The sequence below is a fragment of the Microtus pennsylvanicus genome, chromosome 3, assembly GCF_037038515.1.
Source record: "Microtus pennsylvanicus isolate mMicPen1 chromosome 3, mMicPen1.hap1, whole genome shotgun sequence".
Lineage (NCBI taxonomy): Eukaryota > Metazoa > Chordata > Mammalia > Rodentia > Cricetidae > Microtus > Microtus pennsylvanicus.
In genome coordinates, this window is record NC_134581.1 from 137,887,780 (window position 1) to 137,906,406 (window position 18,627).

Here is an 18,627-nt window from a genome sequence, read left to right on the forward strand (position 1 = left end):
CAGGATCACATGCTAGTAACACTTATCATGTGTAACAGTGTGCTGCTGAAGGGCCTGTGGAGCGTGGCCCAGGTGTCCACAGCACACTGCTCTCATTGTTCTCACTGCTGCAGAATCGCTCTGCTAAAGGCTCCCCTTCAATTTCCCTCCAGTCTGGCTTTTTTCTCTTAAATTCATATTGGATGACTGATGGCCAGAATAATAAATATTTTATCTTTCCACACCTTTCCCTCAACAAGAATAAGCCTTTTGAAAGTGAGGCACTGCAAGACACCTGGAGCCTAAATTTAGTTAACTGTCCTGTACAGAGTGAGCACTACAGTTTTTAAATATGTTTACATGACATAGCCTATCCATCAACATATGCTATTCAATTCTATACATAGAAAGAGGTATTTTCATAATTAGAATAGAAACCCTACAGTGAAGTGTTCAAATATATTTGAGTTTGTCTTCTTAGCTTTAGATATTATCATCTGTCTATCCATTATAATTATCTGAATGTCTGAAGGTTTCATAATAAGTAAAAATGCTAAAAGAAACATGTTCAGGCAGAGCAGAATCAATGGCACTGACTCCAAGATAACTCTCTTCTGACACCTGGTACAACTAATTCAACCAGCAGTGGACCTATTCCTTTTGCACCGCCTTGCTGCAGGGGTCTCACTTTCCATTGGTAGGGTTGCGCACACATGTAGTGAGAATTGAAGGGAAGGCCAGCAGGCATTTTCATACAGAATAAGAAAGACGTGTTAAATCTCAAAGGTAAAGTAGGACAATAAAGGGGGACATGGCTTTAATAGCTCACAAACCTCTTGTTTCTATCTTTTAGAATCAATTCATCCACCTAATGCTTATCATCTTTGTAATAGAGAAATGGATATGGCTCAGGACTTTAAAACAGACCTTACCAAATCTTTTATACATTTTGTAACACTGTAACAATATAAAAACAGAACTGTTTACTTTGGATTGCTCAACTCTAGGTGGGAGATTTGATATGTTTCTCTATCTCATGAAGCAAAAATGGAATCCCTTCACATGTTTCCATTCTAAGAATACCAGACAGTTCCTTCTGTATCCTTACAAGCTATAGCTAAAACCTATGCTTTATATGTAAAGAAGAAAGGAATTAAGGGATGAAAAAAATATAATATTGAATTTTTAAAAAATTCCTCAGAGAAATTTCCATTGCAGACATCTTAGAAATTAGTTTCTGTGTTTTTAAAAAAGCACTTAAATACTAAAAAAAATTGATAGGGAAAACACATTTGGTATTTTTAATGAATAGAGCTTATACTGAAAGGTTTAATGACCACAGCGTCTGCCCTAATCCTAAAATTGAAAAAGAGAAGTAGAGGAGAATACAGCTCAGTGTTTAAAGCAGAAGACAACCCACCTTTCCAAGCTAGGGCTCACTTCTCAGGAAACCTGAGGCTGCTGTATCTGTAAGCCCCACACGCAGCCTATTCAGGGCAGGGTGGAGGCTGGTCTCTGAGCAGCTCATCTACCCTCGCCTATTTCCCCAGCCCACCTCGTCAGTACTTCTCAAAGAAAAGCAGTGAAGAAAGGAAATTCCCTCACATCACACACTCATCTACATCTTTCCATGAAGAGGAGAGAGTTACTGATAGGCACGAGTTCAAAACACGTGCCCTGGGATGAACGAGATGAGCACAGCTCCTGTCTTCACATCACGAGCTCTATCAAACAGTCCAACTTAATGACTAACTACCTAAAACCTCAGGAGCAGAGTAGGTACAAATTCTACTCCTATCTCCCTTCTTCGACATAATAAAGGAATATATAAGAATTACATTTGTAGAACATGAAGACCAGCTTGAGAAGGGAATCCTGCTACATCAGCAGGTTAGAAGTCTCAGATTCTCTATTCAGCTGGAATCCAGAGACAGCAAGTAAGAATCCAGGCAGGTACCTGCTTCTGCAGTGGAAACAAATGCTCACCTTCTCAATGTTTATCTGGTGTTTTCTTAACCTCTCCAGGTCTGTTGGGATCACTATCTTAGTGAATTTCTGGATAGCTGGCTCAAGTCGGCGTAACTTCACCTTTTCTTCATCTTCGAACATCCTAAAGCCTGTTAAGCCACGTCCACTTGTAGCGGCTCTCTTCTCTCATGCAGAAACACCTAAAGAGGAAGATTTAAGAATGCTTTTTACAACAGCTTCCATTATTTTAGAAATAAACAAATGTAGGGCTGGAGAGACAGCTCATCGGGTCATCTGGCTGCTCTTCCAGAGGGCCCAAGTTTGGTTCCCAGCACACACATGATGGCTCACAACCACTGGAACTCCAGTTCCAGTTCTGACACCATTTTCTGCCCCCTATGGCACCGCACACATGGTGTATAGACATACATGCAGGCAAACACTCATACATATAAAAATTTTTAAAAATAAAAAAATCAACAAATATACAATTACTCTTTACTCTAAATACATATCAAACCAAAAATTGAACTTGAATGGCTTGGTTTTTTCTATCAAATGATGTATATTAAAATAGTATCTAGTCATTTTAAAGGACTCTTCAAACTGTTTCATTTTCATAGCACAGGTAGGACAGGAACTGGCCTGGAAACACTGATCCTCCCCACATCCCAAGCTTCTCTAGATGTTCAGAAAATATGAATAAGTGCAGGCCCATGAGATGGCTCAGTGGGTCAAAGAGCTTCCCACCAAGCCTGAAGATCTGAGTTCAAAACCTGGAACCCACAGAGTAGAGAGGAAAAGAGCTGAGTTCTCTAATATAGTACCTGTATCCCACCTGGGCACACGTGCATGCACACACATACTCTCTAAATAAATAAAAAGGCAATAAAAAAAGTTTAAAGAAAATACAAAAATGAACAGAATAAAACTATCAATGATCTATTTAACCTTAAGTACCTACTCTCTACATTGTGATGGCTGTCTCCTGAGGTCTTTTGCAATATGAAGTAGTATGTAAACACCACTAAAAACGAGTACTTCCTGATATGCTTTGGACACTGAATAGCTATCTTCTAAAAGAATTGCCAAATAGCAAAACTGCAAGGAAAATTTTCACTTGATATTTCTGCTTATATCAAATTTCACTTCCAGTGTCATAATAATATAATTGTGTAATTATATACTTCAAGTACACTGCAGAATACAAAACTCCTTTCAGTGAAGGCCCTTATCTCCTCCTTATTAAACAAGGTGATTAGCAATGTCTACTAAATGACCAGCAACAGAACTCCAATAAGAAGCATATTTATAAGGCCAGGGCATGGCTCAGTGGGTAAAGACACTTGCTACCAAGACACAGGCTAAGTGTGATTCCCCAGGTCCTGACTTCCTTTGACTTCCACATGCACACCGCAGCATGCGCATGACAAACACATAAATAAATGTACTTCAGTTTTTTAAAAAAAACGAATTCTTACAGACATATGGAGATTTTTTTCCTTTTTTATCAGGATTCTACAGCAATATAAAAAGTTCCAGCATATGCTTTTGGGGACAGGAAAGGAGAGGTAAGAGCTGGAAGTAAGCATGCTCCAGAACCCTACATTGACCATCCTGGTCTACAGAGCTAGTTCCAGGACAGGCTCCAAAGCCACAGAGAAACCCTGTCTCGAAAAACCAAAAAACAAAACAAACAAAAAAAAAACCCCAGAACCCTACATTGTCTTTACTAGACAAATTTTACTTATATCAATTTTATAAATTTGAGCTAGTAACAGATTTTACATAAATGATATGCTCTCCTATTTAGCTAAGCTTGAACACTACCACAGTTTATTATGCTTTGATGCCACCTCTTTAGCCAATAGCCCAAGAATAACAAAGTTGAATATATACTCCTGTTGGGTTATGGCTTCTCAATCCAGTTCTCAGAGATACCCATTCATGTACTGATTCTGTGAGACCCTGAATCTTTAAGATTCATTGTTTCCAGATTCTCAAAGAGATCAAATGCCCCTAACATTAAGAACTGTTTAACCACACTCTAGTTTTTTCCTTTCTTCCACAGTTGAAAATCTTGAAGCAACAGCTATAAAAACGCCTTCCATTACCCTTGACTAAGAACTTGGTTCTTATGCTTAATACAAGCTCCCAAGGAAAATAAATGTTCAGGTATCGAAAGCAGAGTTAAAACAGAACCCCATGGCAGACTGGAACTAGAGACATATGGAGAAGTACAGTGTGAGAAGAAATAGACTCAAGAAAAAGCTAATAAACAAACAGAAAATAGCAAAGGCCTAGAGCTGAGAAAGTGACCAAAAAAGAGAAGTATTGTCAAGTCTGTTCCTAAACAGACAGAGACATAAATGAAGAAACAGACTTTTCAAAAGGACATAAAAGAAGGATTGGGTTTCTTTTTTAAAAGCAGTAAGTTACAAAGGACTGAAAAGGTAAACAAGAAGCCATGCACAGCTGGAGAGAGGACTACTGAATGCAGGCTCTCAGAACGCAGAGGATAAAGAATATGAGGAGACAAAGGACATAAACCTCACAAGCTCAGTAACCAACAGAAAAGAATACAGAAAACATACAAAGAAAATATTCTGAGAATTAAGGCAGAAGATCTCAAGTTGAAAAAGCACATAGCCCAGCTAGTATAAATAAAAACAAACTTACCTAAGCATATGATAGGAAACTGCAGAGCATCAAGGACAAAGAAAAAAATCTTAAAAAGCAAACCAGAGATAACAGATAAATGAAAACAACAAAAGCAGCCAACTTTTCATCAAAGCAATATATCAAAGATAGGAATGTCTTCAAAGTACCAGGGAGCTGGGACATACCCAGGCAAATTATCATTTACGGTAAATCAAAATAATTATTTTCAGACATGCAAGACTGAGTTTAACAAACTCCTCATTAAAAGAAACTACTAAAATGAGAGGGAGGGAGGAAGGCAGGGAAGGAGGGAGGAAGGCAGGGAAGGAGGGAGGAAGGCAGGGAAGGAGGGAGGAAGGCAGGGAAGGAGGGAGGAAGGCAGGGAAGGAGGGAGGAAGGCAGGGAAGGAGGGAGGAAGGCAGGGAAGGAGGGAAGAAGGCAGGGAAGAAAGGAGGAAGGCAGGGAAGGAGGGAGGGAGAGAGAGGCGCACACGCGCTTGCTCTCATGTATGTTCACAAACATTTCTTCTTGTGTACTTCAGGATCCGTAGAGTCTGTTAAGGCATCTGGTATGGAATGTGGTCAATAACATTTATTAAATTCACCCTTCTGCCCTTCAAAACACTACAAAGGATTATAAAAAACATACTTTAACAATAAAGAAAATAAAAGGATAGACTGAATGGATGAATGAATGCTGGATTTATTTTGAATAACATGATCAAGGATATGAGAAATGTTACCATGTAAATATTTTATTATGTACTTTTAGTAGCATAGGATTACAATGTGAATGTTCCATAATCTAATCATCCACTGTGTGCTATTTAAGATGGTCCTAATTTTCCACTATTATAAACAAATTGTGATTACTTTCCTCATACATTAATCCATACTACCATCCATGATTACTTAATATAGATAGCTAAAAATAGAAATATTAAGCAGACATAATTTAAATTTAAAAATATACACATTGCCAAATGTGCCATAAAAGGTTCTTTCAACTTACATTTCATCAGAAGCACTTCTACAAGTTCTAGCCAATTAAGTATGATTAGTGGGGGGAAACAGTGCCTCAAGAGACTTTTCTAGTTCAGTCTCCTACTAACAAAAATTTAAAAATATTTTCCTCTATCATTTTCTATTTTTACAAAATAATAGTATATAGTTATATAGTATACCTGAGAGCATAACATTCCATTGTTACCGTAACATTGTCTAGCATGGCATCACACCATGAAATAGTTAACATTCAATGTCAGAATGTGTGTGGAAGTGTGTTTAAATAGTGGCTGAAAGTACTTTTCAGCACTTTGTATTTTTTTACTCATAAAGTTGGAACAAGTTACATGATTAAAACACTAAACTAAAAAAAATATAAAAGATCTCACACCTGTAAAAAGTGTCCAAAAATAAACAACATGCCTAAGTTCCCAAACTTCTATGAAGCTGTTATATTATTTTAATAGTTTTAAAAAGTATAAAATATTTGTAATAGAATTTATTCTGTCATGGTGAGGTGATATACAGCTATTTGCACTTGTCAAAACCCACAGGGCTATATGTATTAAAGATTTAAAAATTTAAAAACACCAAGATGTGGGAGAAATATAAAATGAAAAATAAGATATCAAAATAAGACTGAATTACCATAGAACTAAGCAGGGGGAGGGGGAACAATCAAAGCCCAGAATATGGTTGTTTTGCTGAACCTTGAAAGGCTAAAGACTAAAACAGTTGTACTGTGTGCTTCTCTCTGTTGCAGAACATTTGTTTAACTACGGAAAGATACGTTGCACTTGTTTGATTATATAAAGATGTTTTGCTATTTTGCCTTGCCTGCCTAAGGTACCTAAGTGGTTTAATAAAAAGCTGAATGGCCAATAGCAAGGAAGGAGGTACAGGCAGGACTTCTGGGTAGGGAGAATAAGTAGGAGGAGGAATTTAGGCTGCGGGAAGAAAGAAAAAGAGACCACCAGGGGCCAGAGAGACAGACACGAAGGAAGCAGGAAAGTAGGACATACAGAATGAAAGAAAGGTAAAAAGTCCCGGGGCAGACACAGATGAACAGAAACTGGTTAAACTAAAACTAAGTTAAAAGACTGAGCATTCACAATTAATAAGTTTCCATGTCTTTATCTGGGAGCTGGTTGGCAGCCCAAAGAAAATTCCAACTACAACTCTCAGTCGTATATTTTAGATATCCCGGAATTACTGTCTGCCCATACCAGGACGGAACAAAAATCAGGAAACATTTCCCAGAAAATGAGTCAGTTCTTACCGTTTGACAAGCAGGAGCCAATACCAGGATGAACCTGGTGGTGTGAAAAGACAGATACCGCTCTGCTTTTTTAAAAAACTATTCACAAATAAATACGCAAGTAAACATTTGATCGTGCATACAGGCATGTACTGCGGCCCTTTGTAAGACTCTGAAAGCAATGACACCCTAGTAGCCATAAGCACACCCAGACCATAGGGGTTGGGATCTGATACCATTCTGAAAGACAGGACCAACAAAAGAGAGAAGGAAACCAGGAGCCCTTGGGGAAGGGGCTGATTCCAGGACTGGGGCAGGCAAAACACAGGGGTACAGAAAACAACCACCTCCCAATGGTCAAAGTGAGAACAATCTGATATAATAAATGCATAATAAAAAAAAACCAATGCAGTTTTGTTTTGGTTTCTCCAAGACAGGGTTTCTCTGGCTGCCCTGGAACTCGACTCTGTAGCCTGCCAAGTGCTGGGGTTAAAGGTGTGCACCACTACCACCCAGCAATCAAAGGAGTTTATATTGACACAAAGAACTGAATACAGAAAAAGAAATAAGGAAGAATGGACAGCTCCTCTTTAGACAACAATTTCAGCAAAAGAAGGAGGGTAACTGAAGGGTACCACAGCACCAAAGCAATAGTACTTGGAGAATCACTGGAGTAGTAATTGCTGTGGAGAATCCCCCAGACACCAAGTTTAATTAAGCGATCAAGGTTGACACCACAGGCAGCAGATCCCACGTGAAGGCTCCATGGTGGCATAAATTGCAAAGAGCACTGATGCCTTGTGGTATTCCTAACAAAAATTCGAAACAATCTATTCACAACAAACAAGAGCCAACTTCCTACTTGAAAGGCACTACCAACTCCTGGCTCCTCCACAGCATAGAAGCCACCGCACTTAGCGGACTGGAAAAGGTGATGCTGTTATGGAGGATGAAGAGTGAGGTTGGGTCTTGGGTCCCATTGAACACAGAACGTACTCTAATAAAGAGAGTGGACTCACAAGAGACCCAGTTAACTCTAATATTAATCTCTTGATCTCGGTGACTGTACTTTGTATGGTATGTAAAATGCTAACACAAGGAATGCTGTAGTTTTCTGTATTACTTGTGCGATCTGTTTTTTGTTTTGTTTTTCCAGTCAGGGTTTTTCCATGAAACCCTGGCTGTCCTCGAACTTGTTCTGTAGACCAGGCTGGCCTTGAACTCCCAGAGCTCGCCACGCCTTTGCCTCCGGAGTGCAGGGATTAAAGGCATGGCCACCACCACCCAGCTACTTACGTGAACTATCACTGATTGTAAATTACTACACAGTTTTTGTGTTTGTGTATGTATAAGAATCGCTGTTTCGTGAACAGAAGAACATTTAGAAGCCAGGGCTGTAATCATTTTCCTGGCACACACACTTGCAGTGAAAAGGTGTCAGGTGCTTTACAAACTTGATCTCCTGGAACTCACAACTAAGATGAGATGGGTACCATTTTACTCAGGGTCCCGAATAAGAAAAAGTACTCAAATGTGAAGTAAATTACCCCAGAGTTACTTATAAGTGAAAAAGCCCCTTTCCTAGATAGTGTCCCAAACAGTTGACAACACCATCCCTCAAAGTAAAGCGTCCCCATAGGCTTGTGGGTGGCGCACAGGGTGTTGACTTTAGGGTGCAAGCCCGGACCCCGCAGTTGCGGCCTCTCCACGTCCTGCCTGGGCACCGGCGTCGCGTCGTCCCCCTCGGCGTCACCAGGGCGCACCCGGGCCACACCGACGCCCCCATCGGAGTGGCTGGGCAGGCGACCCGAAGACCCAGGGCCGGGACCATCTCTCCACAGCAACCCCGGAGGCCTTGGCACCGCGGGGTCCCGTCCTCCCCGCGCCCGCTGCGACAGCTGCTCCAAAACTGAAACCTGGGAGGCTAGGTCACTTCTAGACGCGGCCCGGCGCTCGCACCAACCCGAAGCCGGGCCTGCTGCCTGGCGCCTCTCACGGGCGTCCACACCCCGGCCCGCGGTGCCACACCGCAGCCCAGCGCCCCCGAGGAGGCCGCCCGACAGCCCCTTACCTCCCGCCTAGGCGCTCGAGGCCGTCGACACTCACTGCGCAGGCGCGAGAGGGGCGGGGCTCCTCTGGGGGCGGGGTCGAGTGGTCCCGCCCCCTCTCGTCCCAGCGGGAGGGGGAGGCAGGGTGAACTGTCCCAGGCCCTGGAGGAATGGTTCCACGCGTGCTTTGGAGGTCGTCTTGTGTCCTGTGTGTCTACGACGATTTACATTTGGATAACCCCCTTCCTATTACAGTTTTTCTGCACATTTTCTTGTGCTCGCTGAATTTTGTTAGCGAAGACGACCACGTGTCCTTAACTCTTTAGGTGTGTGGAAACTGAAGCTCAGAGAGGTGTGCCATTCCCCTTGGCCCCGCCCTCCAAAGCTCACGAGTGAAAGGGTGGGTGGGTGTGTGTGTGTGGGGGGGGGAATCTTAATGGCCAAGGGCACAGATAGAAGCAGGAACGAGTTATGGTTTTGTTTAGAGCGTGCTGCAGTGCTTTGGGTGTCTGTCCTTATTAAAATGATAGTTGATGACTCTGAGGCGAAGCACAAATTTGAAGTGACTCATTCCAGTTCAGCCTGTTTGTGACAAAGGAGTACTCCTAATTTTCTTCTCAAGTCGTTCCAGTTGGACCAGGTGCTGCAAGAACAAGCTTTAAAGTGTGTGCAGGTTACTGTCCCTCCTCTCTGAATGGTCATTCCCTCGGACCCAGGCAGCCAGTGGCGCGTGCATGCATGGATGTGCATGTGTATGTATGTGTGTGTGTGTAATATATATATATATATATATATATATATATATATATATATATATATATCGTTGCTTAGAATGGATCCCTTAATGATGTAGTTTTCAACAATCTTAAGGATGTTCACATTGACTGTAAGCAAACTCAGTTCTTTTTTTGCTTATTTGCTTTATTTATTTATTTATTTATTTATTTATTTATTTATTTATTTATTTATTTTTGTGACAGGGTTTCTCTGTAGCTTTGAGCCTGTCCTGGAACTAGCTGTTGTAGATCAGGCTGGCCTTGAACTCACAGAGATCCTCCTGCCTTTGTCTGGGGGGGGGGACTGGGAGTAAAGGCGTGCACCACCATCGCCCAGTGCAAACTCTGTTTTAAGGTCTGCAGGTGGAATGGAAGTGGAGGGAGAATTTTGGCCATCGGATTAGGGGTTTAAGAAAGCATTGAAAGCAATTTCTAAAATAAAATACATGACTTACTAAGAGATTTAGATTTTCTTTGGGGGTATACTGGGTGCTAGTGTTTATGGTACCCTTAGTTCAAAGAATGGGGTATCAATCAAATTTTCATCCTAAGGAGAAAAAATAAAGACATTAGGCAGTACCACAGTAAACACTTTCTTTTTTTAATTGTCAGAGTCAGTTAAACAAGAAAGTTAGTACAGGGTTTAACTGGGGGAAAAAAAAAAAACCTGCTGTTCGAGATTGAAGACCTGCATCCAGGCACCTAGGACCCACGTAAAATGCCAAGCTCTGAGGCATGTGTTTGTAATCCTAACACTTCGCAGACAGACCGGAGGACCCATGAGCTGGCTGGCCAGCTGGTCTTATTGAATCATGAGTTCCAGGTTCACTGAGACCCTCTGCTGTCACACACACCAAGAATCAGTTAAATAAGACCTTTTGAATTAAAGATAATTAGAGTTGAGTTCTGGAAAGGAGGTCTCTAGTGCAATAGGGAGCCATGACACCCAAGGATTGACTTTGGCCTTCTTGGTAGTTATATGATGTTTGCTCTAACTTAGGTGTGTCATGTAGAAAGATAAAACCACTTAATCTAACAGTTTGGCTAGCAGGTATAATCTTTCAAGACGCACACAGAAGCCATATGCCCTTTTTGTGCTCTTGCCCTAAGCCACGAAGCTATTAGGGACAGGTCTACTGCTACAGGACAAAGTTTTCCTGAGTTCCTAACTGAAGCCAGGAGATTCAAACGAAACAAAATAAAAAGTAGTATACATTTTCCCAACCCTTTACTCTGAGTAGATGCCTTTTCACATAAGGTTGTGTGCATAAAACCACACTGCATGAGTTTTATGGGCAATTTCAATATCTTCCTAGGGTAATTTTGATTTTGATGATGTCAGAATTAATGTCATTGAATAAAGCAAACTTTATCATCCTAGCTCAACTTCAGCTTTTTTACTATGTTTTCCATTAGAACATAACAAACATGCTTCTTGTTGTTGTTGTTTTAAGACAGGGCTTCTCTGTGTAACAGCTCTGGCTGTCCTGGAATTCACTTTGTAGACCAGGTTAGCTTCAAACTCACAGTTTGAGCCTCTGCCTCTTGAGTGCTGGGATTAAAGGCACACGTCACCACCAGCCAGCACAAAATGCTTATTATTAACGTGATAATAAAAGTTGTTTAATTAGACGATTCTAATGCTTCTTGAGTAATGTGCTATCTTAGTCATTTTTGTAGTCAATTAATGTTACATGAAAGATGCACAGCCATAAACGAAGAGAAATTCCTCAAGGACCCCATCTACCTTCTAGATTTATATTCATTGCTCTCAATTCTATGGAAATTGAAATTCTCAGTGTTTTCTGTACATCAGTCCTTTCTGCAATATAGATTATACCTTCTTCCTGGAATGCTCTACCGACTGTAGCTCCCTCTCTGTATGTCCAGATTCTACCCATAAGTCCTGGGCTATTTCTTTGCTGCTGTTCCTAATGTTTCTAAATATGGCTCCTTCTTCCACCTTAAAATGTGATCTTCCCTGGACAATTACTTTCTGCCCTGTAATACATCAATCAGTATGTCTTGTTGTCCCTGAAAATCTTTTTTGTGTGCCAAGTAATAACGGTAACAATGATTGTACAATTATAGTCTTTGGAGAAGTATATAACATAATACATAAAGCATGCAGCATTTCAAGGGTGAGGAGGAATACTCGATTAGAAGCTATTTTCAGAAAGAGATGGCTCAGTTGTTAAGAGCACTGGTTTCTCTTTCAGAGGACCTGGGTTTGATTCCCAGCACCCACGTGGTAGCTCACAACCATCTGCAACCTCAGTTCTAGGGGATCTGAGGTCCTCTTTTGGCCTCCATGGACCCAAGATACAGATGTGATCCACAAAGAAACACACATACTTATAAAACTTCAAAAATAAAAAGAGTAAAAAGAAAAAAGGTATCTTTGCTGTGGTAATATGTTATTTGGAAGTGGAGTTAGATTAATTGCAATATATATTTATACATACATATATTATGTGTATATATGTACATATATTATACTCTAGGGAAACCACAAAATAATTTTTAAAAAAGATAATTGATATATCAAAAAAGACAGAAGGGAGAAGGAGTGTAAAGAAATAAAGAAAAAGCACAAAGAACAGAAAAATTTATGGACACGGTAGATGTTAAATGACTTGTTTATATGTGAATTGTAAGAATATACTAATTTTTGCAGGTATAACACCAGATACACAATCTAACTCAACTATGCATTGTCTACAAGAAACTCAGTTTAAGTATAAAGACAGATATGTCCAAAGTAATGGGGGTAGAAAAATAAATGCCACATTATTCTAGTTTCCTAGGGCTGCCATGGCAAAGTACCACAGTCTGGGTGGCTTAATCATACAATTTTACTTTCTCAGACTCTCAAGACTGGATGCCTGAGATCCAGGTGCTCCAGGACTGTTTATTCTCACATGCTGGGAGGAAGAAATTTGTGCCAAGCCTCCTCTCTGATGGTTAGCTTCTCACAAAACTTTCATATTCCTTCTCTCTTCATGTCTGTCCAAATTTCCCCTTCTTCTAAGCACATCATTCACAATCAGTTAGGACTCGCCCTGGTGAGGTCATTTTAATTTAATTGCCCCTCTAAAGACTCTATTTCCAATGCAGTTATATTCTAGAGAGCTGGGAGTTAGCACTTGACAAATGAATAGAGAGACCAGATTCATCTCACCAGCATTACCATGAAAAGAGAGATGGAGAGGCTAGCTACGTGAGAGTCAGAGAAAGCAGCCCCAGAGAACAATGAATAATGGAAGTCATCAAGGTAGGGGGTATGGTACCAAATAATATAGGGCTCAGTCCTCCAAGATAACAGTCTTTAATGTGGGTGCAGCTAACAGCTGGAGGTCCCAGTGCCAGAAGCAAAAACTAAGAAATGCAATGAGACACACACACACAAACACACTGTACACATACAGAGAGACAGACAGACAGACAGAGACAGACAGGCAGACACAGAGACAGGGAGAGAGAGAGAGAGAGAGAGAGAGAGAGAGAGAGAGAGAGAGAGAGAGAGAGAGAGAGAGAGAGAGAGAAAGGGTCATGCAAACAGTGTGGAAATTAAGCTCCCGAAGCCTGCCATTTCTTCTCAGGCAGCTGTATTGTTATCAAAGAACCAAGTGAGTATAAGAAAGGGCAAAATTACTTTCGAGACACCAAGTCTTTCGACATTCCAGTTGCAGAACTCTCTTTCACAGGATTATTGAGTCTCTCCTCAGTCTTTAGACAACTGACACTCCCCAGTAAACCTTTTAATCCCCCAACTAGTGGAATACATTTAAGGAATTGGAAATCAACAAAATCCACAAAGAGCCCCACCTCCCCTCTCTCTCACAGCCCAGCAAGTTCCAAATCCCATTGTCCTACCCTTTAGGGGATGTTTCTCCTCACATGTAGACTTCGGTATTTGGCAAAAGGTTTTTGAGTGATGTTTATATTTGCTATAGCCAAAGATACAGTAATATTTCTTGGCAGATCATTATTAAAGGAAGAGAAGTCTGTACTTGTTCCTTGGAAATAAATTGATAGGTCCTTTTGCTAATGTAGGTGAACGTTTGAGAAAAGCAATGCTCTGAACCCAAGTAAATGGCTTTAAATGTAGCAGTATTTCTTAAGCCCCGTGCTTAACATCCATTAAAAGGCACAATTGATAGCTGGAGCTTTCTAGACATCTGGTAAATACTTCCTTCATCCTTTCAGGTGGTTTGACTCTACTGGCTCGCCAGCCACTGGAACTGTAAAATAATGACTGAGAGTTAACAAGGCCCCTGTTGCTACCTCCAGGAGCTCCGGGTCTGAATAAATCAACAGACATGTTCACAAACGGCACAATTAGCAAGGGTGAAGCACTGTGTTATGATTTCAGCCACAACTGGCTGACACTTCCCAGTTCTAGGGCCACGCCTGTGCGGACAAACCCTCAGGCAGCAGTGCCTAATGGCCCCGGGATCCCTACGTGACCCACGAACAAGTCTGGTGGCATCATCCACATGACTCAGCTAAGCCTTTGCACGCATGCGTGAGCCCCGTCTTCTGCTTATGATGTAGCCACGTCAACCCCCTGTGCGCATGGGCTATGCAGACACCAAAAAAAAAAAAAAAAAAAAAAGCTGGATGTACCATCTCTCTCTTTCTCTGCACACTGACTTCTCCAGATCTGTACACGTATCCGCTAATAAACTCATAAGCGGGTTTGTTGCGTGTTCCGTGTTTCCTTCTTACTAGCGCCAGGTAATTTCAACTGATCTCTACAAAAGTACTCCAAAACCAGCGACTTGGGCATTTAGTCACGATGTCGGGCTTATCAAAGCATTCAGAGTAGAGAAGTGGCATAGTGACAGACTGTCAAACGTCCATGTGGTTTGTCCCCTCTAAAAACTCATGTTGAAATTTAATTCCTGGGGGCTGGAGAGATGGCTCAGTGGTTAAGAGCATTGCCTGCTCTTCCAAAGGTCCTGAGTTCAATTCCCGGCAACCACATGGTGGCTCACAACCACCTGTATTCCTACTATGGGGCATTAAGAGATTGGAAACTTAACCTGGCTGCATTAAGGTCGTTAGGGTGACCCTCTATGATTGAATCCTTGTGGCTTCCTAAGGTGAGGGAGAGACCAAAAAGCCTACACACATATGCATGCACACATATACATACTGCACACACCAAGGCACACCTATTCCCTGTCTCTTGCTTGTGATGTTCTCTGTTTCCTTAGGATTCTGCTGGCATGAAGTATTGGTCAAAATAAACCTCTTTTCTTTATAACTTAGGCTGCAGCGCTACTAACAACAGAAAACAGATTAACACTAATGTCCCTTATGATGCTCATTGCATAGATGAGGAAAGCAGAATCAGACCCCATGAACAAAACCTTATGTCATAGAACATCAAAGGCTCATGGCGCATTGTGTGTTCCATGTGAGCAGTGTCTTCTCCTGTATAATGCTCTCTGTCATGAGCATAGAGGTCTGCTGGTCCTGAGATTGGGGAAGAGCCTAGTGGTGGCCTCCACCTCAATTCTATCCCCTAGACCGATGCCTCACTCTGAGCCAAGGTGAGGAAAGCACAGCCTCCCTAAGATTTCTGCTAAATTCTTTTCCTCCCTGATGATGTCATCAGAAACCTCATCATGAGGAGCTCTTGTCACCAGATCCTGGTTCACCCAGTGGTTTCCTGCCAGACTTGGTCCTTACATCAGCCACAAAAGACCACAAAATCTGAAGAAATCGATTTTTTTCCCCAGAGAAATCTTTGGTATAGGGAACCCCAGTTTCAGAAAGAAAGCTCATTTCTAGAATAACTGGTCTTTGGTGGTTTGCCATTAGTAAAAGTGTTTATAGAAAAAGAAAATATTATTTGATTTTAGATTATGACTCTGTGTGTGTGTGTGTGTGTTGTGAAATTTAAAGGAACCAAGGGGTAAAACAAAGCCACATCAGCTACAAGAGGTCTCCTAGCACTACTAGAAAGTATGGCCCTTTATAGTGGCAGCCTTAATTGTTCTTGAGAGATGATGTGATGATGTCAGTGGAGTGATCTCTTGAGTGGCTCTTGCACATATAATGGTGATGTCACAAGATAATCAAAGTAAGGAACGAATTTTCTTTTTCCTCCCAGCGAAATTGTAGTGAGAATAAAAAAAAATAAGACTTTAGCACGAGAAAGTGTGTTGAATCATATAAAATTTATGACATGATTTTTATTGACTGAAGAGATACACAAACTGAATATCAAGGGGGTTGAATGAGAGAAAGAGGCCACATCCCAATTAGAAAACAAGTGGAAATGGTATGTCCCACTGGGCCAGTTCCTTGTTGCTGTGACAGAAGATTTAACAGAAGCAACCCAGGTAGCTGATCTGGGCTCACAGTCCCAGAGAGACCAGCTGTCTGTCCATCATGGTTAAGGGGGCATGGTAGCAGGAGCAGCTCATTCTATGGCAGCAGGAGCTTTACGGAGTACCTGGCTCACATCCTGGCTACTGACGAGAAAGTGGGTCTTGGAATCTGCAAAATAACTGGGCTAAAACTCTCAAAGGCTCATTCCAGGTGGCCCACCTCTTCCAGCTGGGTTCTACCCTCCATTAATAGATCCACCAGCTGGGAAACATTCAAACACATTGCCTAGTGGCGACATTCTGAATTCAGATCATGGGCCTGGTGAGATGACTCAGTGGTTAAGACCACTACCTGCTCTTCCTAAGGACCAGTGTTGGATTCCCAGCATCCACACGGCTGTCTGTAACTCCAGTTCTGGGCATCTGATGCCTTCTTCTGGCCACTGTGGGCATATGGTACATAGACATATCTGTGGGCACATAAAATGAAACATTTTTAATGTTTCAAATGAAAATGAAACACATAAAATGAAAGAATTAGAATAAAAGAATCTTTAAAAATTAAGCCATAACATTGCACTTAATAATGGTATGGTCTTAATAAAGTTTGGTTTCTGCACTGAAGAACAGGGACTATGATCCTTGTCCTGACTGCAAAGAATGAATTGTAAGAGATGACAAAGACTTGTGCACTTGTACTTGGTACACTTATAGAACACTAAAAAACAAACAAAACAGACAAACAAACAAAAACAAAGTGCTGCGTTGACAGCTAAGACTGGTGAATGCTATATTAGTCTTATTGCAATTAACTTTAAATACATTGATGTTCATAAGTACTCTAGAAGTACTTATGGAAGTACTTCTAGAGAGAGATGACAACTGGGAAGGTTTTAGTCAACTTTATAGAACGACTGAGAGCCTTTCTGGAGGAAGTACATCACTAGGGTGGGTTTTGAGGATTGCAAAGCTTGGCTTCACTTCCTGTTCTGTCTGCTTTCTGACAACCAGGCAGGCCTCTTGCTTCTGCAGCCTTCCTTCTTTGTCATGATGGACTGCATCACCTCTGCAAGTGTGGGTCAAAATAAAGCCTTTCTCCCAAGCTGCTTTTTGTCAGGTGGTGTTCCGCCATAGCGACAGAAAAGCAACCTAGTAACAGCTGATCTTTCCACCTCCACAAATATAAGCCATTCCTCCACGAACATAAGCTAGTCCTCCACGAACGTAAGTCAGTCCTCCACGAACGTGAGGTAGTCCTCCACGAACGTAAGTCAGTCCTCCATGAATGTCAGTCAGTCCTCCACCTACGTAAGCCAGTCCTCCACGATTGTAAGCCAATCCTCCACGATAGGACTTTAAAGATTTGAATATGAATCCTCTCCTCAGTTTATTTATTTTCCCTTGCTTCTTATGAAATCTTGTTGTGTTATAGGTAGTTTAGTAAATCATTTTCAATCCATCCTAGAATGAGGTAGATTATTAATAGATACCGACTCCTATACTTATTTCTTATTTAATTAACATTTTGTGAAGCTGAGTTGAAACATCCCTAGGGGAAACTGACACAGATGGATTGTGTTGAGAAAGTCACATTACAACCAGTACTTTTAGACGCTAACACTGTCTCCCAACTTTGAAATTTTGGTGAAAGTCAGTTTAATGAGATAATTGAATATAACAAATCTATTGACAACTAAGTATTTTTTGCATTCAAAGTTTGAATTTTGTTTTCAAAAGACTTTAAGATGCAAAGTTAAAAATCTTTAAATCTTTTTTTTTTCTGTGCTGGAAAAATTCTGTTTGCCAGTATAATTCCTAACTATTTACTGCTAGACCCACAGATGTGGCTTCCACATCTCATCCAAAAACTTCTTTGTTTGTTTTGAAACAGGGTCTGGCTATGCAGCCCTGGCTGTCCTGAACTTGCTCTGGAGACCAGGCTGGCCTCCAAAGAAGCTTCTTTTTGCAGCAGAAGAGACAATCACAGAGAGCCACCACTAGTGCCCGACCCCAACAGACAAACCTACAGTAAAACCCCTCCTCAAGTCAGGGAGCATTTCAGAAAAGGGGCCAGGAAAGTTGTAAAAGCCAAAGGGCCAAAAAGTCTGCTGCAAGATGGTGTCCTCTAGACATTCAGAGAAGTTACATCATGAAATCTAACAATATGGCTGCTTAGACAAGACCTGAATGAGGACAATACCAGCTGAGTAACAACATAGAGGGGAAAATATCACTGAGGCCAACCAACCTTAGATGAAGAGCTATGGGCAACCATTGATTGCTGAGAGACGGAGATGTCTTCACCAGAGATGAGCCCCCTAAATGGTGGTCAGTTCTAAAGACATAAACACACAAGCAGCCCTGAATGGACTCAGCAGGTTGCATATTTGTTTGCATGCATTTATGTAATAGTAAGAATTGCAGAAAACAAAGCCATGAATTTGAGAGGGGTGTGAGGACAATGATGACTTAGAGGGGATAAAAGGATGAGGGAGAAATTATGATTTTATTTTTAATAAAAAATCTGCTTAAATTTAAATAAAATCACTAATATTTATAGCTGATGAGGACATTAGAAGATGAAGTCTG

The 18,627-nt window shown here is 41.2% G+C and overlaps 1 protein-coding gene across 2 annotated transcripts in view; it reads right to left on the reverse strand.

Moving 5' to 3' along the window:
• The window catches only part of Stx17 (syntaxin 17), a 46,201-nt gene extending 37,195 nt beyond the window's left edge, over window positions 1-9,006 (reverse strand). Inside the window, exons 1-2 of one of the 2 annotated variants that reach the window (XM_075967248.1) lie at window positions 8,942-9,006; window positions 1,966-2,147 (exon numbers count right to left, since the gene is read on the reverse strand). In XM_075967248.1, coding sequence (XP_075823363.1) covers window positions 1,966-2,088 — 123 coding nt within the window. In that variant the 5' untranslated portion in view covers window positions 2,089-2,147; window positions 8,942-9,006. The remainder of the gene's footprint in view (window positions 1-1,965; window positions 2,148-8,941) is intronic. The other variant, XM_075967249.1, reaches the window with a different exon arrangement.
• Window positions 9,007-18,627: the final 9,621 nt, after the last annotated feature.